Source organism: Sarcophilus harrisii, chromosome 2 (assembly GCF_902635505.1).
Source record: "Sarcophilus harrisii chromosome 2, mSarHar1.11, whole genome shotgun sequence".
Taxonomy (NCBI): Eukaryota; Metazoa; Chordata; class Mammalia; order Dasyuromorphia; family Dasyuridae; genus Sarcophilus; species Sarcophilus harrisii.
The window spans coordinates 265,031,322-265,055,683 of record NC_045427.1 but is presented as its reverse complement, the minus strand read 5'-3'; the positions used below and the strand labels follow the sequence as shown (position 1 = coordinate 265,055,683).

Here is a 24,362-nt window from a genome sequence, read left to right as displayed (position 1 = left end):
TATCATTATCAATTATTTATCATAATTTTTCCATATTTATCTTTTTTAATTAAATCTATTTTAGTTTAGATTTTATCTGATATTTTTGCTACCCCTCATCTTTTTTGCATTTACATGCTACCCGAGCGTATTATTTTAACATTGTGGGTATGTGCCATTTTCAAATGTATTTTTTCTAAGTAGTATGATATAGGAATCTGCCTTTTAACCTACTTTGTTACCCAATTCTGTTTTATGGGTAAATAAATTCATTCCATTCATATTCAAAGTTATAATTACTATTTGTGTATTTCCACTCCAAACTGTTTTTATTCACTATTGTCCTTCTCAGACTCTTTTTACCCTATCCTCTTATAGTTTATTTCTAACCCTTGCCTCCCTATCCCACACTTTTTTTTTTTTAATAGCTTTAAATTTTTCAGAATAATGTGGGAAAGATTCCTTTCTTTGTGATTTCCAGCTCTCCCCCCCCCCCCCCCCCCAAGTTAATGTAATTACATGTAATTACCCTTTAACTCACAAATCCTGGTCCCTTTGTATTCCATTAGAAGATCTGGGCCTGTCCCAGCCCCCAGCTGGATCTGAGCCAACTCGGGGCTACACCCAAAAGCCCCTCTAGCTAAATCTCCCATATAAGAGGGACACACTAGGACACCTTCTTTGCAGAGGTCCCAAACATGCTAGCTATGTCAGGACTTTCTGTCCACTGGAGCCTCTGTCCGGTGCCCTCCTTATTTCTACCTTTGCCTGTTTCCTTAACTATGCTTTAACCTTGCTTCCAAACCCCATAATAAACCTCTTTTATCAATCTAGCTTTTTGGGCTGATAAATGCTTTTATTGGGGACTCATGCCGCTACTAGAGCTCATTTACTGCTGTATCCTTGCGCCAAATCCAAGGAGGTTGCAGTGGGGGTTCTATTTGACTCCCTGTATCCTGAACCTGCCACTAGACCTCAACTAAACCCTAATTTCATTTAGGTACCCCTAATCTAGACCTCATTAAGAATACATGCAAAGATAGTTTTCAACATTCGCCTTTGCAAAAGCCTTGTTTTCCAAATTTTTCTCCCTCTCTCCTCACTTTTCCTTTCCCCTAGACAGCAAGTAATCCCCAATATAGGTTAAACATGTGCAGTTCTAAACATATTTCCACATTTATCGTGCTGCACAGAAAAAAAATCAGATCAGAAAGGAGGGGGGAAAAACAACAACCAAACAACAAAAAAGGTGAAAATACTATGTTGTGATCCATATTCAGTCCGCATAGTCCTTTTTCTTGATACAGATGACTGTCTGCATCACAAGACCTTTGGAACTGGCCTGAATTACCTCATTGTTGAAAAGAGCCAAGTCCATCACACTTGATCATCATATAATCTTGTTGTTCCTGTGTACAATGATCTCTTGGTTCTGCTTACTCACTCAGTATCAATTCCTGTAGGTTTTTCCAGGCCTTTCTGAAATCATCCTGGTGATCATTTTTTATTGAACAGTAATATTCCATAACATTCATACACCACAATTTATTCAGCCGTTCTCCAATTGATGATCACCCACTCAGTTTCTATCCTTGCCACTGCAAAAAGGGCTGCTGCAAATATGTTTGTGCCTGTAGGTCCTTTTTCTTTTCCCTTTTATGTGATTTCTTTGAGATATGAACCCAGTAGAGATACTGCTGGATCAAAGAGTATGCACAGTTTTATAGTTCCAAATTGCTCTCCAGAATGGCTATTTTCCACACTCTTTTAAAGACTCTCTTTCTCATCATCTACCCTGGTTTTCTTTTCCTTGTTCTACCCACTCCTCTAAGGATCCCTCTCTTTTTTTCTTCCCAAACTCTCCTAAACTTCAATCTATGCATCTTTCTATACTTATGCCCTTATTCTGTTCCCCTTATCCTCTTATTTCTTTTTAAATTTAGAAGAGTTTTAAACCCTTCTGAATGTATATGTTGTTCTCTATTTAACCTAGATATTGTGAGAGTAGAATTCCAGCACTACCAGCCCTTCACTTAATACCTCTGTTATTTCTTCCTTTCTTAGCTCATTTGTATGAGATAGTTGCTCTTTACCTTTTCCTCCATAGTATTGTTTTTTAGAATCATGACATCATACTCGTCTCTTTGCCAGTCTTTCAAGCTACCCAGTTATTAATGACAATCTTAAGTATATCGTTTACATTTACATGTATAAAAACTTGTTCTTATTGAATCCCTTGTTATTGGTCTTTGATGTTTACCTCATGTTTCTCTTGGATCTGTATGTCAATTTAAAAAATGTTTTTTGCTGAGGCAATTGGGGTTAAGGGACTTTCCCAAGGTCACACAGCTAGGAAGTGTTAAGTGTCTGAGACCAGATTTGAACTCAGGTCCTCCTAATTTCAGGGCTGGTACTTTATCCACTCAAATTTTTTTTATTAAGTTCTGGCTTTTTTGCATCAAAATCTTGAAAATCCGTCAGTTTATTATTGAATGTCCAATGGTCAAAGGATATGAACAGACAATGTTCAGATGAAGTTAAAACCATTTCAAGTTATATGAAAAAAATACTCTAAATCACTATTGATCAGAGAAATGTAAATTAAAACAACTCTGAAGTACCACTACACATTCTCAAATTAGCTAACATAACAAGAAAAGATGATGATGTTGGAGAGGATGTGGGGAAACTGGGACACGTAATATATCATTGTGGAGTTGTGAACTGATCCAACTATTCTGGAGAACAATATGGAACTATGCTCAAAGAAAGGGCTATTAAATTGTGCACATCCTTTGATCCAGCAGTGTTCTGGGCTTATATCCCAAAGAGATCATAAAAAGGGTAAAGGAACCACATGTGCAAAAATGTCTGTAGCAGTCCTTTTTATAGTGGCAAGGAACTGATTGGATGCTTATCAGTTGGAGAATGGCTGAATAAGTTATGAATGTTATAGAATGTTATTGTTCTGTAAGAAACGGTTAGCAGGATGTCAGAGAGACTTGAAGAGACTTACATGAACTGATTTATGCTTAGTGAAATGAGTAGAACCAAGAGAACATTGTATGCAGCAACAACAAAATTATATGATGATCAATTTTGATAGATGTCTCTTTTCAACAGAGAGGTAATTTAAGCCAGTTCCAATGGTCTTGTGATGGAGAGAGCCATCTGTATCCAGAGACAAGACTGTAGGGACTGAGTGTAGATCACAATATTGTATTATATTGTATTTTCACTTTTGTTGTTGTTGTTGTTTGTTTTCATCTTATTTCTCTTTTTTTTCCTTTTTTGATTTGATTTTTCTTGTGCAGCATGATAATTGGTGAAATGTGTATAGAGGAATTGTACATGTTTAACAAATAGGATTACTTACCATCTAGGGGAGGGGATGGGGGAAGGAAGGGAGGAAAAAAATTTGGAACAGAAGTTTTTGTAAGGGTAAATGTTGAAAACTATGCATGTATTTTGAAAATGAAAGCTGTATATGAAAAAAATAATTTGCTGTCACAAAAAAACCCAAGATATTTTTGTATGTTGCTAGAGTTTGCTTATTAAATAACATATTTGATGAGCATTTACTGTAGTTCTTGGTTGTAGTAGGTACTTAATAAATGTTTGTTCCTTTCCCTTTCCCTCTCCTTTTTCTTAGGAATAATTCCTGTCAATATGTATTTTCCCTCTAATTAATTACTCCTCCCTTTCCATTCTTCCCTTCTATTTCCCTATTGAGTGATGTGTATTTCTATACCCAGCTGTGGGTGTGTGTGTGTATTTTGTTTCCTCCTTTGACCAATTCAGATGAGAGTGAGATTCAACTGTCAACTCCCCTCACCTTTTCCTCTTTATTTTTATAGCTTTCTACTTGTGCATCCTGATTATGTGTAATGATTTTCCTTAATCATCATCTTCCTTTCCTCCCCTACTATATTCCTCTCTCCCTCTCTTTTCCATTTTTTTAAAATCATTAAGCTATAATGGAAATAATGTTTAATTGGAATTCTTCTATGACTTCAATGATGATAGAGTTCAAAGGGGATACTTGTTTTATCTGTTCAGATTAGAATGTAAGCAATTTATCCTCCTTTTGTCCCTTATAATTAGTTGTTCATATTTACCTTTTTATATTTCTCTTAACTCTTATGTTTGAATTTCAAAGGAATGTTTGGTCTTTTTATCAGGATTGCTTGGAAATTCTCTTTCATTAAAAATCCGTTTTCCCCCTTATAGGATTATACTCAAGTTATTCTTGTTTATAAGCAATATTCTAAGCTTTCAATTTCTTTTGAGTAGTGATTCAAAATCTTTCCTTCTGCCTGCTATTTTTTCTTTGATGTGAAAGCTCCGGATTTTGGCTACAATGTTCTTGATACTTTTCATTTTGGGGTTTTCTTCAGGAGGTTATGGGTACATTCTTTTTTACTTCTGCTTTGCCCTATGGTTCTAAGAGATTTGGACAGTTTTCTTTAAACATTTCTTGAAATATTTCCTGATAATTTTTTTAGCCATAGTTTTCAGGTAGTCAATTCTTTTTTTTTTTAATACATGACCAAACTGTTATTTTGCTGTACAAAAAGAATCAGACTCTGAAATATTGTACAATTAGCTTGTGAAGGAAATCAAAAATGCAGGTGGGCAAAAATGTAGAGATTGGGAATTCAATGTAATGGTTTTTAGTCATCTCCCAGAGTTCTTTCTCTGGGCGTAGCTGGTTCAGTTCATTACTGCTCCATTGGAAATGATTTGGTAGTTTTCAGGTAGCCAATTCTTTTAAAAAATTATGCACATATCTTATCTTTCTCTTTTTTAGGTTAAATATATACAATTCTTCTAATAAGCATATTTCCATATTCATCATGCTGAGCAAAAAAAAAAATCAGATCAAAAGGGGAAAAAACATGAGAAAGGAAAAAAGCAAGCAAACAACAACAACAAAAGTGAAAATTCTGTGCTTTTTGATCCACATTCAGTCTCCATTGTTCTCTCTCTGGATGCGGATGGGATTTTCCATCCCAGGTCTATGGTAATTGCCTTGAATCACCTCGTTGTTGAAAAGATCCAAGTCCATTATATTTGATCATCTCATAATCTTATTGTTATTGTGTATAATGTTCTCTTGGTTCTACTTACTTAGCATCAGTTTATGTAAGTCTTTCCAAGCTTTCCTGAAATCAGCCTGCTCATTTCTTATAGAACCATCATATTCCATTACCTCCATATACCATAACTTATTCACAACCATTATCCAACTGATGGGCATCCATTCAGTTTCTAGTTCCTTGCCACTACAAAAAGGACTGCTGCAAACATTTTTTTGCATGTGTGGGTTCTTTTTCCCCTTTTATGATCTCTTTGGGATAAGTCTGGGTATTTATTTCAATAAGTAGAAATATATCTCCTTACCTTCCTACACCAACTCCTCCCCCTTTTTGAGATCTAAAGGAAAAACTTGTTCAAACACATATAATTAATCAAAACAGATTTCCACATTATATCAGGAAAAAATTGTCTCATTTTGCATTGATTCCTTTATGAATAGCATGTTTTGTAATCTGTCCAGTGATTGTTTTGTTCTGTTTTTCAGGTCAATTTTTTTTCCATGAGATAATTTTATGTTTCCTTCTTTTCTTCAGTCTTTTGATTTTGTTTTAATATTTCTTGTTGTCTCAGAGACAATGTCATGTCAAAATGTAAAATATTTTGATCTCTTATCCCTCAGTTCTTCCTTATTCTCCCAGTTCATCGATATTTTCCTGGACTAACTTTTTTCCTTATGTTGACTTGATCAATTGTCAATCATTTCAAAAAGTCTTCTTTCACCGTGAATTGATAGTTCCTTTGATCTTACATTTTTTCTTCCCTATTAACACTTAACTCTTTTTACATCTTCCATTTTCAGCTTGTTCTCTAGTAAGTGAATCCTTCTAAAAGAAATCATAAAACCATATTCACTGCATTCATTACAAATTTATGCTATCCAATCTTTATTGGACGGTTACTGCTTTATGACTGTTCTTTACTCATCTGATATTGATTATAATTTTCATTGCAGTGACTCTTTACAAGCATATCATTTCTCTTTAAGCTTTCAATTCCAACCTTTCTCTTCTCTCAAGAAATAACTTCATCTGGTACTACTTCGAACTTCTTAGATTGATTAAGATGATTTGAAAAGATAATGATAAATGTTGTAAGGGATGTGAGAAAACTGGAACATTAATGCATTATTGATAGAGTTGTGAAATGATTCAGCCATTCTGGAGAGGAATTTGGAAGCCCTCAAAGGGCTATAAAATTGTGCATATAGTTTGATCTGGCAGTATCATTACTCTTTTTGTATCCCAAAGAGATCATAAAAAAAAGAAAAAGGATCCACATGTGCAAAAATGGTTTTATTACTACTAGAAATTGAGTGGATGCTCAGTTGAAGAATGGTTGAATAAATTATATGAATTATATGAACGCAGTGGAATATGATGGATCTATAAGAAATAATGAGCGGGCTGATTTTAGAAAATTTTGGGAAGACGTATATGAACTGATGAACATTATACACAATAACAACAAGATTATGTGATGATCAACTGTGATGGATTTGGCTTTTCTCAACAATGTGGTGATTCAAGGCAATTTCAAAAGACTTGGGATGGAAAATGCCATTCACATCTAGAGAGAGAATTATGGAGAGTAAATATGGATTGAAGCATAGTATTTTTTATCCTTTTTTGCTTATTTGTTTTTTCTTTCTCATGGTTTTTTTTCCCCTTTTGTTCTGATTTTTTTTTTCTTGCACAACATGACAAAACAAAAGTATGTTTAAAAGAATTATGATGATGGCTTGCTGCCTTGGGCAGAGGGGAGGGAAGAAGTGAAGGAGGGAGGGAAAAAAATTTAGAACACAAAGTCTTACAGATATGAATATTAAAAACTATCTTTATATATATTTGGAAAAACAAAATAGTATTGAAAATTAAAAAACAAAGAAATAATCTCATCTTTTAAAAAAAAATTCAGAAAATTATTCCCCTCTCCCACCAGTGCCCCTAAGCCATATCTCTTCTCAATTTCCCTTTTACTCTGGAGGGCTACACTTTTCTCCTAGTCACTCAGACATGGATGGTATCTTCAATGTTATTCTCATTTCCTCACTTGTACTTCTTTTATGTATCTACTGTGTTGCCAAAGCTTGTTGTTGCTACCTTTAAAATAAACCTTTCAAGTACATCTTCTTCGTTAACTCACAGAGTACATACAGACCTTCACATTTCTTGTCTGGACTATTGAAATAGGTTTCCAGTTTGTTTCCTCCTTGAAGACTTTTCTCTGTTTCAATTTATCCTCCACTCAGCTGTCAATGACTTTCCTAAGGTACTGGTGTAATGATGTTTTTCCTTGTTCTATCTCAGTGAGAGTGACTCCATATTATCTCTAGGTTCAAATACAAAATTCTCTGATGTTTAAAAGATTTTACAGTATGATATTTTCTTACCTTTCCAGTCTTTGTTTTACATTTTATTCTCATCTTTCTGCTGACCTACCTACTTGCTATTTATTCTTTGTATGTAACAATCTGTCTCCACATCCTGAGATTTGGTACTGGCTATCTCTATACCTGAAGTGTTTTCCTCTCTTATCATTGCCTTTTAGCTTCTGGCTTCCTTCATGGTTCAGCTTAAATCTTACCATTAGGAGACTTTTTCTTACCTTATAGGTATTAGTCTCTTCCCTCTGAGTTTACTTTCTATTTTGTATATGTCTTATATGTACATAGTTATTTTCATATTATTTCCCATATCATCTAGTTAGAATATGAGCTCCTTGAGGACAGGGAGGATGTTTTTGCCTTTTTTTTTTTTTTAATAATTCAAAGAATTTAGAATGTTTGGCACATAATAAAAACTTAAAATCTGTTTGACTAGCAACATAATACAGTGGAAAAAATTATTGAATTTGTAATCAGATGATTTGTTGCATGCCCTTGGCAAATAATTCATCTGTAAAACGAGGGGATTTGGACTAGATGACTTCTGAGTTCCTTATCAACTTAAGTGATTTATAATTTATCATCTCATGATCTGATATGAACTTCCTTAACTCTACTTCTTTACACTTCTCTGTCTTTATTCATGTTTTCTTTCTTTCTCCATCCTCAGGGGAAAAGGTATTTATTCTTCTTTAATGTTAACTAATTGTAAATCCTACATTTGTGGCCTTGATCCATTGTTTCCCATCTCTTCGGTTCCATTGTTCATCACTACTTTTTCTTTTTTGTCTTCATTTCTTCCCTTAATTAGCCTCGCATCCTGTTAAATTTCTTATTTTACTACTTCCTTTTACTGTCATCTGGTCTCTCTTCCTTTCACAACTAAATATCAAGAAGAGGCTTCTGCTACAGTCTTCTACTCCCACAATTCTATTGAAATGTCTTTCCTTAGATTCCCCTTTTCAGTCTTTATTCTTTACCTTTCTGTAGCATTTTGATTGATTTATTTACCCACTCCATATTGATATTTTCTTTTCCTATTGTTTCCATCGTACTTGTTTTTTGCTTTTGCTCTGATCTTTTTTTTAAAAAACTATTTATTTCCTGCCCCATCCTCTTGCCCTATAAGAGAATTTCTCAAAAGTCAATTTCCATTCTTCTTTCTTTCTCTGAAATTTCATCCATTGTTATACCTATATTTGTTATGTTTACAAATGAACAAAAGATGCCCAAATCTCTGACCTCTCCCTAAAGTTCCAGTGTTCCATTTTTATTTCTTCATCTGAATTAGAGTCTTATATTCAGTATATTTACAACTGAACTACCATCTTTTCCCTATCTGTTCCTTCTTCTGTTCCATCTCAGTTTTGCAGTAGTTCATACAAGATTTCTCTGAAACTACCTGTTTCACCATTTCTTATGGTACAGTAATTTTCTATTACATTCATAGACCATAGTTTGTTTAGCCACTTCCCAGTTGGAGGATACTCCCTTAGTTTCTATTTTTCACAACAGTTTTTTAAAATACTAAGTCTTTATCTCTATATCTGGCTTTTTGGAATTTATCAAACACTGTGTGCCACTGTTTGCTTCTTTGTTATATATGTTCCACTGATATATATATATATATATATATATATATATATATATATGTATATATATGTATGTATATACGTATATATATTCTACTGATCAAGGTTTCTCTTTTTTTTTAGCCTAGTACCAATAATTTAGATTATTATTTCTTTGTAGTTTAGTTTGAGATATGGTACTATTAAGCATTTGTTGTTTAACTTTTTTTTTTTTCATGATTTCTCATGAGATTCATACCAGGTGAGTTTTATATTTTTTTTCTAGCTGTGTAAACTAATTCTCTGGTAGTTTGGTAAATGTTGGCACTTCTAGACGTTTTCAGTATGCCTTCATTTCTGAATATATGCCTCTTTACCTTCCCTACCTAGCAAATCACCCCTTATTATGAGCAAAGGAAAAAAAGTGGCTCATAACCGACCAATAAATCATATTCAAGGTTACATGCAATATTTCTGTAGTTTCCTACCTCTACAAAGAAGAGGGGGAACTTAATTTTTTTTTACTTATTCTCTAAGGTTAAGCTTTTCAGTTATAATTATATAGTCCTTTTTTATTTTTTTGGTAAGTTCTTTTCTTTTGTATTATCTTAAATATAATGTATGTTTTCCAGGTCCTGTTTTTTTCATTTCTTTCAATTCATGTAAAATCATTTCATGTTTCTCTATTACTTATGTAATATTCCATTACATTTGTGTATCATAATCTTTTTTTTTTTTTTTTTTTTTTTTTTTTTTTTTTTTTTTTTAGCTATTCTCCAATTAGAGGGAATCTATGTTGTTTTCATGGAATCTATGTTGTTTTCATTTCTTTGCTACCTCAAAAAGTACTGCTATGAATATTTTGCTGTATGTGGACCTTTTTTTTATCTTTACGCACACACACACACACACACACACACACACACACACAGGATTTCTAGGTTGTATATGAGACCTTTCTTTTATCTTTAAGCATGCGTGTGTGTGCACACACACAGAGGCAAAAGAGTGTCTGGATTGATGTTTGTGACCTCAGATTAGAATATTGAGCAGAGTATTGATAATGAAATGGATGATCAGTGATGGACAAGAAGCAGCTGCACTCAAAGAAAGAACACTGGGAAATGAATGTAAATTGATTGTATTTTCGTTTTTCTTCCCGGGTTATTTTAACCTTCTGAATCCAATTCTTCCTGTACAACAAGAGAACTGTTTGGTTCTGCACACATATATTGTATCTAGGATATACTGTGACATATTTAACATATAGGACTGCTTGCCATCTGGGGGAGGGGATGGAGGGAGGAAAGAGAAAAGTCAGAACAGAAGTGAGTGCAGGTATAATGTTGTAAAAAATTACCCAGGCATGGGTTCTGTCAATAAAAATTTATAATTATTTTAAAAAAAGAAGTATCTATAAAAAAAATAATAATATTGAAATTGAGATCTTCTTACTAGTAACTAAACACACTCTCATAGTTAACACTTAGACTTAGGTATAGGGTATTGCTCAGTTACCTGGGCAGTCAGTTAACACTGTTTATTGAATCAGTGTCACAGAGGAGGTGGCATTTGACTTAAGCTTTCTTGGTTTTACTAATGATTATGCTTTTCATAATGGAGGAATTTTTTTTTTTACTCAGTTTTTGACTGAGTAAACAAGTTTTACTCAGATTTTGACTTAGATGAACCAGGAAGAATTGGTAGATGGAATAGAAATGTTGGAAATATTAGTCAAAAGAATATGTAACATCTTAGCATTCATGTTAGCTAAGGAGAGAACACTAGCTGTAATATTATATGTAATATAGATTTTAGAAGAATTAGATTGCAAGAAGTGTGGCACAAATATAAGTATGATCTCATTATTAGTCATTAAGCTAAATAGAGTTTTTAAAATGAAATTTTAGTGGATAGAGCACCAGCCCTGAAGTCAGGAGGATCTGAGTTCAAATCTGGTCTCAGACACTTAACACTTCCTAGCTATGTTACTCTGGGCAAGTCACTTAACCCTAATTGCCTTAGAGGAAAAAAAAAACTTTAATGATATGTGAGAATAATACTGAAGAAGAGGAGATATCTAAGACACCAGTATGATTTATAAGGAACTTAATGAACATAGAATTACATATACAAAAAATGGAAACAAGGCTGTATGACTACAGACAAATAAAAAGGAATTGCATAGTTCTATAAGAACAGTGAATGCAGACTGTCAAGAATATTGTAGAGGTCTGTGTTAGTGTTTCAGGCAGGAAATTTTATTAAATGATCTTTTTAGTTTCATTTTGTGATAATCATGCTACTTTTATGCAAATTGTAAAATATTTTATATTTTGTTGCTCTCATAGTTGTTAATTATGTTCAGGAATCTCATGATGATAACAGGTCTGTCTTCTCTTTGCCATGATTTTTTTGGGTGGAATTTTGAGATTTAAATAGTTCATGAAAAAACCAGCTTAATTTTTTCTTTTAATATTAATCTCCTTCTTTATGTAGGACACACTGCTGGGTATTTCTAAAACCAAAGCCTATGATTTTTAAAAGGTGAGAAATATTTTGAAAAAAAAGGGAGACTTTTTAGTGTATCTTTATAAAATTGAAGATTTGCTTTGAAAATGGAGTTTTTTTAGTTAACAAGAAATAAACCACAAACTGAAAATGTCATAGAAGTGAATATTTGATAGGCAGGTTATAAAGAAAATCTTTTAACAGTGGGATTGGATTAAATTGCCTAGGCTGTCATTGCATCTATGATTTTGTGGAAAGTAAAAAAGACAAATCTGGTGAGGAAATGAAAATTACACAGGAAACATGATGGCTTGGAGAAATGAACAAAAGAAAAGAATGACTCTTAATAGCTCTCCTTTAAAGTTCTTTTGTTGCTTATTTTGTGGGTTTTTTCCCCCCCCAGAAACACCATTTCATTTTACTTTGCCTAAGGAAGATGATGTTATCCCACCGTTGACCAACACAACCCCACCTTTGATTGGGCATCTTAAATTAAGTCCAAGGAGACACAGTACTCCTATTGGTGAGTAATATAAAAATGACACTCTTTGGGCAAGAAATTCTAAAGTGTCAACCTTTATAAAAATGATATCATTATGACCATATAAGGAATTGGAACTTGGTATCTTTTTTTTTTTTTTTTTTTTTTTTTTTTGGCTTCAAGAAGATTATGACTGATTGAGGTTCTTCATACTTTTCTTCTAATCCTATTGGGGATCTGGTGCAATTTCCAGTTTCTTAAGTTTTGGTAATTTGGGGGGGAGGGCTTTTTAGACAATATATATTTGTATAGTAGAAGATGATTGTGCTTGCTTTTTCACAGAACATAATCAGGGTTTAGAGGGGAGTCGGATATAAAAAAAAAACTAAACAGAAGATTTGTTTTGGTCTTTGAATTTCTAGAGTTTAGCAGAGGATCGGGCACATAGTAAGTGCTTTATAAATATTTTTTCATTTATTTTTTGATTGAATACGTAACTACTTTGTGAGGAACACTAGAGAAAAAGGAGAGTTAGAAAAAGCATAAGAAATGAAAGGAAGGGAATTTATCATATGGCCTAAAAAGAGATAACCTGAGTTTTAGGCAGGGACATAATAGACGATGTCTTCTTGTGCAACACCTTGTACAAATTATACTTCTGCTTGACAAGCAGGAATATTTAGGTAGCTCCCTCCTCTTCACCAGTTCAGTAGTGTTCTACATTAATCTATTTGTTTTCTCTAGTCAGTGCTGGGAGGTAACTGTCATGCCGTCTGGAGTTTCCTGCTACCTATGCCTGATGCTGGCAGATGTGGGTTGGATGAGGGCTCATGCAGCATCCTAAATCCAGATGTGGAAGTGGATCTGAATCCTGTTGCTCCTCTTAAGACCAGGTGTCATTTATAGCGTGTAGTTGTGGATATTTTTGACAGGATCTATTCTAGGTACAACTACGTGGATCTTGCAAACATATGGAATTGTAGAGGGAAACTAATGACCCTGAGGTGCTGTATTTAATGTTTGTGTTTTAGTGGGTTTTTTTCCTTCTTCCTCCTCCTTTCTTTCTTTCAGTTGTGGACAGTTATTCAGAGAGCCCCTTAGCAACCAGTGATGTCATGGCTGAAAGTTCTATGGGTTCCAACGATGTTACTGTTGAAAGTGAAAAAGGAGATTCCAGAGTTGTCCCAGAAGTGGATGAAAAATTATGTCTGAGAATGAAACTGGTCAGCCCTGAGACTGAGGCGAGTGAAGAGTCCTTGCAATTTAGTTTGGAAAGTAAGTTAATTTTTTATGCCTATCTGGGTAAGCTAATAAACTTCTGACCCTTTATTTGTATCAGTAGAACAACTGAATAATATATCTTGACTATTCTTACTGTTCCCTCTTTCTTTTTAAATTTTATATCAGTTTTATTAATGATTTTATTTTTATATCATATGCCTTCTTATCCCTCTCCTTTCCCTTATGCCTTATAAACAAAAATTTAAAAAGAAATTTTAAAAGTTCAGCAAAACTAACCAGCACATTGATCATCTCTAATAATACACATATATCATATCCACCCCACTATTCTCCACATTTGCAGTGAAGGGAAGGAGATACAAGCTCTCCTTTTTTCCTAAGCAGTGTAAACAATAGAACAATTGACCAGTATAAATGAGTTTTAGAGAGTTAATTTTTGTGTTGGGATCAATTTTCTGATCTTTGAGGCATTGGGATTGCTGTTTGTCCTGGTTTCATTTTCATACTTTCTTTTGATTTGGGGGAGAGTGACATCTAGATAATTAAATAATATGGAAGAAGTACTAAATATTCTTGATTGCTCAGTAAAATAATTCCCTAGTTGTTTGTTAGTGAATCTGACATAAAAGAAAGTGAATAAAATAGAGCCATAATGCCCATGAGGGGTGATTTGGGAAAGCATCATAAAATTAGCATGGAATCTTCCTTCCTTCCTTCCTTCCTTTCTTCCTTCCTTCCTTCCTTCCTTCCTTCCTTCCTTCCTTCCTTCCTTCCTTCCTTCCTTCCTTCCCTCCTTCTCTCCTTTTCTCCCTCTCTCCCTTTCCTCCCTCCCTCCTTCCCTTCTTCACTCCCTCCCTTCCTCCCTTTTCTCCCACCCTCCCTTTCCTCCTTCCTTCCCTCCTTCCTTCTCTCCTTCCTTCCTTCCTTCTCTGGTTTCATTTTCATACTTTCTCTCTCTCTCTCCCCCCTTTTTCCCTCCCTCCCTCCACTGGTTTTCTCCTTGTTTTGTTTTAAAATAATAGTTTTTTATTTCTCAAAATACATGCAAAGATAGTTTTCAACATTCATTTCAGCAAAACCATATGTTCACCCCACCTGTAGACAGCAAGCAGTTCAACATAGTTTAAACATGTGCAGTTCTTCTAAACATATCCACATTTGTCATGCTTTGCAAGAAAAATCAGATCAGAAGAAGGAAAAACATGAGAAAAAAGCAATCAAGACAACAATAATAAAAAAGGTGAAAATACTATGCTTTGATTCACATGCAGTTTCCATAGTTCTCTTGCTGGATGCAGGTGGCTCTTTCCATCACAAGGCTTTTGGAATTGTCTTGAATCACTTCATTGTTGAAAAAAGCCAAGTTTGGGTATACTTTCAAATTGTTTTCCAGATTGGCTTGCAACTTCCTAAGTCCAGTCACAGTGCATTTAATGTGTTTGTCCTCCTATAGCCCTTCATATGATTGTTGGTGGCCTGGATTTTTTTATTTACAAGCTGCTTAATCATAACATTTGATCATATTGGGAAGTGCTATTCTTGTTCTGGGTTTGTACCAATTTATGTAGTTTGAATTGTTATAGAGATTTTTTTTTTCCTGATTAGCTTTTTGCTCTAATGGTACTTGCATTGCTTTTGTTTGTGCAAAATCTTTACAATTTTATATAAAAAAAATTATCCAGTTTACTTTTTGTAATCATTTTTATCCCTCTTTGGCCAAGAACTTCCCCCTTCCCTCTAGTTATGAAAGTTCATTTGCTTTTCTGATTTATTTAATATAATCTTTTATGTTCATCCATTTAAGCATATTGTGGAATATGGTATAAAATCTTTCATTTCTCTCATTGCTTTCCATTTTTTCTAACAGTTGTGAAATATTCAGTCCTTTACCAAATAGATTACACATTGTTTATTTTTTAAAATTTAATTTTTATTTTTTATAATTTTTTAGTTTTCCAAAATATATGCAAAAATAGTTTTCAACACTCACCTTTGTAAAACCTTGTGTTTTAAATTTTTCTCCTTCTCTTACTCCTCCTTCCCCAAGACAGCAAGCAATCTGCTGTCAGTTAAAACAGCACATTGTTTATTGCACATTGTACTGTGTTTGATTTCTTCTAAATTCTAATGCTATTTCCATCATTTTGTGCCCTTGTAGGCACATACCTTGATACAGTATCTATTCATCAGGGAAGTTTAGAGAAGTGAAAGGCAAAAAATTTGAGACCAAAGAAAAGTTTCTTGGTCATTCACTCCAACTAATTGAGCCAAGGAGCCAGTGCCTTGGCATTCTCACTAGTTCATTGAAGTCTTAAGTGCACAGCTGAAACTCATGGGCAAAAATGATGCATTAGAAGAGCAGATTTGGAGTTAGAGGACTTAGGCTTGAACCTTGGCTCTCTTAGCTACTAATCTAATTGTAAAATAAAAGAGTGAGACTAAGATAACTTCTATGGTCCCTTCATGTTGACTTGTAGAGGTTATAGAGGCCTATAAAGGTCCTCTATGACCTTTACATCATTCAATTCAATTCAGTCGAGTAAATATTTGTTAAATGCCTGATATGGTCCAGGTTCTGTGCTAAACTCTAGGGATAAAAAAAGAGGCTTAAGACAATTTGCCCTTAAGGAATTTATAATCTAATAGGGAAGACAACATGCAAATAAATATATGCAAAGCATTCTATATACACAGGATAAATGAAATAATTATTTGAGGGAAGGCCACTGAAATTACAAAGGGTTAGGGAAAGATAAGGGAGCCTTTTTGCCTTTTGTTTTTTACTGTCAAAGATCATAGTTTTTGCAGCAGTGGTTAAGTGAGATTCCATGAACGTCTATATTTTGTATATAAACAATGGAAAAAGTATAACTAGTAATTGTTAAGTAATCTTTGCTATTACCCTTCAGAATTTAGTTCACTCTTGTTTTTAATTTTTTTTTATTTTTCATTTATGGAATAAAACATGCATTTCTGTAACATAGTATAAAAACTTGTTATGTACAATGTGCTGTTCCCTTTAAATATGTAATAAAGTTATCATGTAAATTTTTCCCTTTTTTTTTCTTCCTTTCACCTTCCTCTTCTCCTCTAGAAATGGCTATCATTAAGATATAAATATGTATATAAATGGAATATTTCTATTTATTAGTTCTTTCTGTGGGTGCAGATAATGCCTTTATGTGACCTTTTAAGTTAATTTGGCTGTTTATAGTAGTCAAAAATAACATTCACTCAAAGTTGCTCTTAAAACAATATTGTTACTGTTTACAATATATTCTTGGTTCTGCTCATTTTGCTTTTAATTATTTCATATAAGTCTATACATGTTTTTCTAAGATCATTGAGCTCATCATTTCCTATGGCGCAGTAGGTATTCTGTCATACAACTTGCTTAGCCATTCTCCAATTGATGGGCAGCCCTACAATTTCCAATTGTTTGCTACCACAGAAGGAGCTAATATCTAAATATCTAAAAGATATTTTAGAACATAAGAGTTCTTTTCTTTTTTCCCTAATCATCTTTGGAAATAGACTTAGTAATGGTATTGTTGGAAAAATGATATAGGCAATTTAATAACTCTACATAATTCCACCAACAATGAATTAATGTCCCAATTTTTCTGCATTCTCCCCAACATTTGTTGCTTTCCCCTTCAATTATTTTAATCAGATATAAAATGATATCTCAGGGTTGTTTTAATTTGTATTTCTATAATCACTAATCATTTAGGGCATTTTTTCATTTGACTATAAATTGTTTTGATTTATCTCTTATTCTTGGGAACTTCAGTTTCTGTCTGGATGATTTTTATGGTATCAAGATAGCCATAACAGGCTTATGGCTTACTTTATGGAGAAGTGGAATGGAATAGCTAAACCTTTGAATTTGGAGTCAGGAATTTAGGAAGACCTGTGTATCTGGAATCCCTATCCTAGACACTGGCTAAGTGATTTTAATTACATCATGCAATTTTTCTAAAATATACAAAATAAAATACATAAATTACAAAGGAAACCAATTATACTGAAAGGCAGTTATATTTAAAGTCAAATTGAATTTTTAAATATTTAACTTTAAAAAGGTGAATTTTAAAAAATAGCAAACCCCAGGTTAAGAACCCTTGATTTAGAGATGCAGGTGACAATTTAAAACAGTGATTCAGGAGATTAACTTTTATTGTTAGATGATACTGCTAAGAAATTTCATGTGATATTTTTGGCTATGCCCACTTAGTCCACAGAAATGGTTTAGTGAGGATATTGGTTGTTAGGAATGGAGAATATTTGTATTGTTAAATCATGGTTAATGATTTTTTTTTCCTTATTCCTATTCTTTTTCCCTATTTCTGTTCCTTTCTGCTTCAGAGTCAGGGAAGAAAGAGTAGAAAAATAAAGAAAAGCTTTTTAGGTAGGACACTAACTGGATTTTTTTTTTTTTCTCCCTTCCCTCCTTGCCTATGTTTTTGTTCAGAGCCTGTAAGTGGTGAAAAGAAAAATGGATCCACTGCTGTTGCTGAGTCTGTTGCCAGGTAACCAGAGCTTGTTGCTATGCAGAGCAGTCTCATACAGAGCCACTGATAATGAAGGAAAAGATGATATATAAATGGTAGAAAAAAATTAAAATGAAACCTAGAATAAGTTATTTTATAGGAAGAAAGGTTGACCAAGTCACAGCTTTTTTCATGAATACTCTCCTAAAACCAATATTTTGTTTGCTAATCCTTGACTAAAATGTTGACTAATTATTTTTTAAAAATTTACCCCACTAATCATATAGGATCCTTATTCTGTATAAGGATAATGTAAAAGATGTATCTTTTTAGTCTTGGTGAGGCTGTAATATGTGGCAGGAGCTAGTTGGAAGGTCTTATATAGGATCATTATGGACTTTGTCTCTCAGGGATTTTAACTGTTAGCCATTATATAAGATCATTTCTAGTCAGTGTTTCAAACTAACTGCTATTTTGTGATGTCTAATTATTATTCTTATTATTGTTAGCCATTACATAAGGTCATTCTAGTTTATGTCCCAAACTGATTGCTATTATTATTGTTTTGGTGATGGTGTAGTATCTTATAGTTATGTTGTTATTACTGTTCCTTGCTACAATGCCTTGAGGGTGATTATATCTCTAGATTCAGGCTTGTGTAATTGAGCTTTGCCGCCTGGTGGCAGTGAGAGAGTATAAAAGTCTCTCATCTGCTACTGATTATACTAATAAAACATTAAATTCCAGTAGCACTGCTTAAAGCATGGCTGAAAGGGCTTATGAGCTTTGAAATAATCCTAGTCCTGTCTCATGTTTACTACATATTTTAGAAAAAAGGATTTCATCTCCCTGAACTTAGTTTCTCTTTTTTAAAAATGAACTTAGTGTTTCTAGTGAGATTTGTATATTACTTTTGACCTGCTAACTACTTCTTATGAATATCTTACTAGTGGAGAACACATTTTTACCATATAGTTTTTGCATTATTTTATTCCTGACGTTGCTTATTGTAGGTCTACATATGCAATTAAATTTACTTCTAAAGTAAGAAAAAACCTGAGAGTGTAGGAGAGAGGTCATGCAAAACAAGAGTGGGAGGTTAACAAAGAAAGAGATTGGAATGAAGTGAAGTGATTGTTGATGTGTTATTGATAGTGGTATGAGGGTATTAGTATGTTTGTCTTGTTTTAAAAACAAACCCAAACTGAGAAAAACCTTGGTCTGTAGAAAAAAAAATAGATTGTGGGAAATACTCTTTATAAATAGGTTTAACACAGGAATACTTTAGTTTTCCTTCCCTCCCTTCTTCCCTCCCTTTCTCCTTCCTTCCTTCCTTCCCTCTCTCCCTTCCTTCCTTTCCTCTCTCCCTCCTTCCCTCCCTAGAAGGAATTTAAAGGAAGGATTATTTACCTGCAGTGCTTGAAAGATATTTCTAATATATAGCATAGTATTTGACACATAGTAGGCACTTAATAAATGCTTGTTGCTTGATTAAAAAGTATTTCTTCTATCTAAACATATAAAAAATTAATGCTTTACTTCATTAATTCTTAGTTCTCAGAAGACAGTGTCTGTGTTTAGCCGAGTTTGTGAAGTTCAACAGGATGATGAGGCCAAAGGCCATGTTCTCCCATCAGATCTTATCAGGTAAGCATTATTTTCATAGTATCTTTGCTCCTGTATCAAATTATAAATTGATTTTGCTGCCAAAAACTCTTTGTTTTTTTCTTTGTGGTTTTCAATTTAGCTTTTCACTTGAGTATGGTGTATTCAAGTCAGACTGAATTGTGTTTATTTTTAAAAGTCTTTGAAAAACAAAAGAAGTGGTCCTTTCTCCTTCCCATGGCCTTTATATCAGCATTAGATCCCATCTTTTGTTCTGTCTTCTCCAGATGATGGCATCCTCAATCTTCCCCTCTCTATTAAATATTCAACCTCTCTCTATTTATTGGTTCTTTTTCTCCTTCCTACTTTCAAACATGCTCAAATCTCCTACTCCCACATCCTTAAAAAAAAAAAAGCTTTCCTTAGTTCTAATCCCTCTAGCTTTCATCCTATTTCCTACCTTTTTTAGTGAAATTTTTGAAAAAGCTATCTATATTTGCTGACTTGATTTTTCTCTCCTCTCACTCTTTAATCCTTTGTAATCTGACTTTTGACCTTATCACTGAAATAAAACTCATTGCTCTGAAGTTACCAACCACCCCATAATTGCCAAATCTGATAGTCTTTTTAGTCCTTACCCTTGACCTCTATTGCATTTGACAATATTGACCACCCTCTGCTCCTGAATACTATGTCCTTTTCATGACCCTCTTAGTTTTTCTCCTACCTGTCTGACTACTCTTCAGTCTTCTTTCCTGGCTTATCAAGTATATTATGCTCCCTAACTATGATGTTCCTCAAGGTTCTGCTTAGGTCCTTTTTTTTACCTTCTCCTTCTAGACGTTTTCTCATGATAACTTACATTAGCTCCCATGGATTTAACTGCCATCTCTATATAAATGACTGTCAGAGCTACATATCCAGCCCCAGTCTTTTCTTGAGTTTCAGTCCCATGTTAACAGTTATACACTGGGAATTTCAGACTGGATGTCTCCTTGACATCTCAAATTTAATATGTCCAAAACGGAACTTATTAGCTTTCTCTCCAAATCCATCCCCCCCCCCCCCCCCCCCCCCCCCTTCCAAACTTCCCTGTTTCTTTTGAAGGCACTACCATCTTTTTGGTCTCCTAGATTTGTTAGTTCAGCATTTTTCTAAACTTTTCTTACCTTCTTTCATCTCACATATCCAACTGTTTTTCAGATGTTGCCATTTCTATTGCCACAACATCTCTTGAATCTGATTCCTTTTTCCTCATGCAGCTACCATCTTATTACAGAATCCTCCTTATCTCTTGCCTAAAGTATTGCAACAGCCTTTTTCGTGACTTATATCTTTCTCCCTCTGGTGCAGTATATACTATCCGCTGATGCCAAAGTAATTTTTTTTAAGCTCAGCTCAGACTGTGTAATACCCCTACCTTTTCAAGTCTCTTGCCTCTAGTAGCAAATATGAACTCTTGTTCAGTTTTTAAAATCTTTTACAACCTGGCCAATCTAATTTTCCAGCTTCAGTGAATAACACTCCCTCTTCCTGTGCTCTACAATCCACATGACATTCATTTCTCATCTCTGTGCCTTTACATGGGCTTTTTCATACCTGGAATGCAGTGTCTCCTCACCTTTGCCTCAGAGAGTTCTTCTCTTCTTTAAGATGCAGCTCAAGCACTGTTTTCTGTATGAAACTTTTCCTGATTTCCCAAACTACTACTTTTTTCTCTTTACCAAACCTTGTATTTAATTAATTTTAATATATTTGAATTTATTCATTTTATATTTATGCTTTGAATACTTATATGTATAGGGGGTCCCCAAAGTCTTTGCCATTTTTAATCCTTGATAACTTGAAACTACACTCAGACTTTTGAGCCATCCTGTACTGTCTCCTCTTTAGAATATAAATTCTTTGTGAGGAGGATATATACATATATATAGGACATTTGTATTGTTGTTAAAAAAGCCCCGTTCATTTTGATATGACTCAGTTTGTATAAATATAAAACATTTTTTGAGAACCTTAAATTTCCACATATAAATGATTTAACAATAATATCTATATCTTTAAAATTCATATATAGCAAACAGCACACTGACACACAACTCATATGTATCATCCATCTATAATCTGTTGGCAGTGTAAATGATAGATATCATGCCTCTGTGAAGATTTGAAGACACTAACCCTATCATATGATATGGTTTGCCCATATCATATTATATAATCACTATAGTGCATTCACTGTTAGTTGGAGTGGCTTGAAGTGTTGGTGATTTACTTTCATTGACTTTGAGTTGAACTTTATTTTCATTGAAAAGAATGGATATATTTGCATGTGAGTTGTACTTAAACAAGTCCATTTGGGCATTTACTTTATGCCTCCATCCTTCAGAGGGTCTTGTGCTTTCCAAGAAAGGAACTCCATAATTTCTAAGCTACATAGTTTGGAAAACATTGTGACCTATAATTGTATCTGAGAACTTCTGTCCTTAATCAGATAGCCAATATGTAATGTTTAAACTACTCTTAGGTTAATAAATCAGACTCCTTTACCTGTTATTATTATTGTTATCTTGTCTGATCTTACAATATGTTGTGCCAGCTCTTATAGATAGCCATTATCCATTCTTTTATTTATTTTGACCGCTACATGTGTAGCAAAACAAAATAAATTTCTACATTAGGCATACCCATAAGGAGAAGAGAGAAAGAGAAAAAGTGTGTAAGCTTGTGTGTTTTATTGTATATGCTGAGTCTTTCACCTGTTTATCAGCATGTAAGTAGCATCTTTCTTTATTAGTCCTCTGGAATTGTCTTGGTTAATACATAGATCAGATTTCATAAGCCTTTTGCCTTACAGTAATGTTGTCATTTTATAAATTGTTCTGTTTCTGTTTACATCATTTCGTATAAGTCTTCTCAGGTTTCTCTGAAGCCATCCCCTTCATTTTTTATAGCTCAATGTTAGATATTATATTTTTCCTAATTACATATAAAAACATTTTTTGACATTTATTTTTAAAAAATTTTGAGTTCCAGATTTTCTCACTCTTCTTCTTTACACTCCCTTCATTGAGGAAGCAAGCAATTTGATATAGATTATACATATGCAATCATACAAAACTTATTTCCATATTAATCATGTTGTAAAAGAAAACAGACTAAAGGAAGAGAAGAAAAATAAAATTTCAAAAAAGCATGTTTCTATCTGCATTCAGACTCCATCAGGTTTTTCTCTGAAGATGAATAGCATTTTTCATCATAAGTGCTCAGGAATGGTCTTGAATTATTGTATTACTGAGTGTAGCAATAGCTAAGTCATTTTCAGTTGATCATCATATTGTATTCTTGTTATCATTCTTATGGTTCTGTTCATTTCAGTTTGTTTCAGTTCATATAAGTCTTCCCAGGTTTTTCTGACAGGATGTTGCTTGTTATTTTTCTTTTTTTTATGATACTGTAGTATTCTATTACAATCATATGCCATATATCCAGTTGATGGGCATCCTTTCATTTTCAAATCTTTGCTACTTCTAGACTTTTCCATAATCATTTAGCCTGGTGCCTCTTAAAATGTGTTATATTTGTTTATATTACATTTTCCATCCTTTGTCAGGAAGGTATGCTGACCTTAAGGATATCCCTCATATCTTTTCACTGCCATTAGTAGCCTCCTCACAGTCCTGTATTCTTTGTCATTATCCTTAGTGAATTCAGTATATATGTTGATAATTAACACTCTGGACTCACAGTGTTCAAACTTTCTAGACTTCAATGACCCATTTTTAAAATTTGCTCTTATATCTGAGAATTGAAGAGGAAGTCACATAACCCTGCCAGATTACACTAGAATTTGATGCCATTTAACTTTTCTTGTGACTTCCATGCATATTTAGAGAAGGTGCAGTAGATAAGAGTATTGGACTTGGAATAAGAGTGCGTCAGTTAAAATCTTGCAGGAGACACTAACCCTGAGAACCTGACAAGTCACTTCTCAGTTTCAGTTTCCTTATCTATAAAATGGGAATGATAATAATAGCCTATTACCTCATAGGTACATAATCTCATAGAGTTATTTTAATGTTCAGATGCTATAGCATTTGTAAAATGCTTTGCAAACCATAAAACTCGATATTTTAGCTATTTTATTACACTCTAGTTGACTCCTTTTTTTCCTTCCATAATGGTCTTTTCACTCTATTCACCTTTTAGACTTTTACTTAGTTGTGCTTTCATTAAAAATTTTTATTTTATTTTTTACATCATTATAATTTTCCCAGTATTTTTCCTGGAGAGCCCTACTAGATATTGGATAGTATTTTTAAATACAAAAAAAAAAAAAAAAAAAAAAAAAAAAAAAAAAAAATTTACCACTGAAAGAAAAAGGAGAAGAGCATAGTTGAGCAATAAATTGAAAAAGTCTCAAAGTATGTTGTACAGTTGTAGACTTCTCACCTTTGCAGAGGGGGTTTCTTTGCTTTCTTTTTGTTGTCTTTTTCATCTCTTTTCAACAATTGATCTTACCTTTTCCTTTTCTGAATTGGAAACCTTTGGTGGAAGACTTCTTCAATGTTCTCTGTGTCCTTAAGATTTCATATATTTTTTACCCATTATTCTTCAGTGGGAGAAGTATACCTCCATTCCAAGAAAACTTCTAGCCCCTTCTCCTCCCTCTGAGTCTTATTCTGCCAATTTACCCTTTTTTCCCTTGTATCTTCAATCCTTTTCTGTCCACTGTCATCTTCCCCCTCTGTAATTTAAAAGACTTTTCCCTTAATTTTATGACCTCCTTGAGCTACTTTCACTTTATATCTATCCTTTTACCATCATCCTTGAAAAGGATGCTTTTACCTACCCTCTTCTCTTTCTGACCATGCTTTCCTTCAATTTAATAAATATTTATTGCTCAACTTGTTGAGTCTGATTTCTGCCATCTACTATTACCACCACTCTTCTATTCCTTTCAGTCTTGCTTCAACCTTTATCACTCAAAAGTCATT

General features: G+C 33.6%; 1 protein-coding gene across 10 annotated transcripts in view; it reads left to right on the top strand.

Annotated features, from left to right (window-relative positions):
- The window catches only part of TP53BP1 (tumor protein p53 binding protein 1), a 174,488-nt gene that overhangs the window by 113,438 nt on the left and 36,688 nt on the right, over positions 1-24,362 (top strand). For 9 of the 10 annotated variants that reach the window (XM_031952184.1, XM_031952180.1, XM_031952185.1 and 6 more), the window contains exons 13-16: positions 11,948-12,067; positions 13,097-13,300; positions 17,742-17,799; positions 19,315-19,407. In XM_031952184.1, coding sequence (XP_031808044.1) covers positions 11,948-12,067; positions 13,097-13,300; positions 17,742-17,799; positions 19,315-19,407 — 475 coding nt within the window. The remainder of the gene's footprint in view (positions 1-11,947; positions 12,068-13,096; positions 13,301-17,741; positions 17,800-19,314; positions 19,408-24,362) is intronic. The other variant, XM_031952183.1, reaches the window with a different exon arrangement.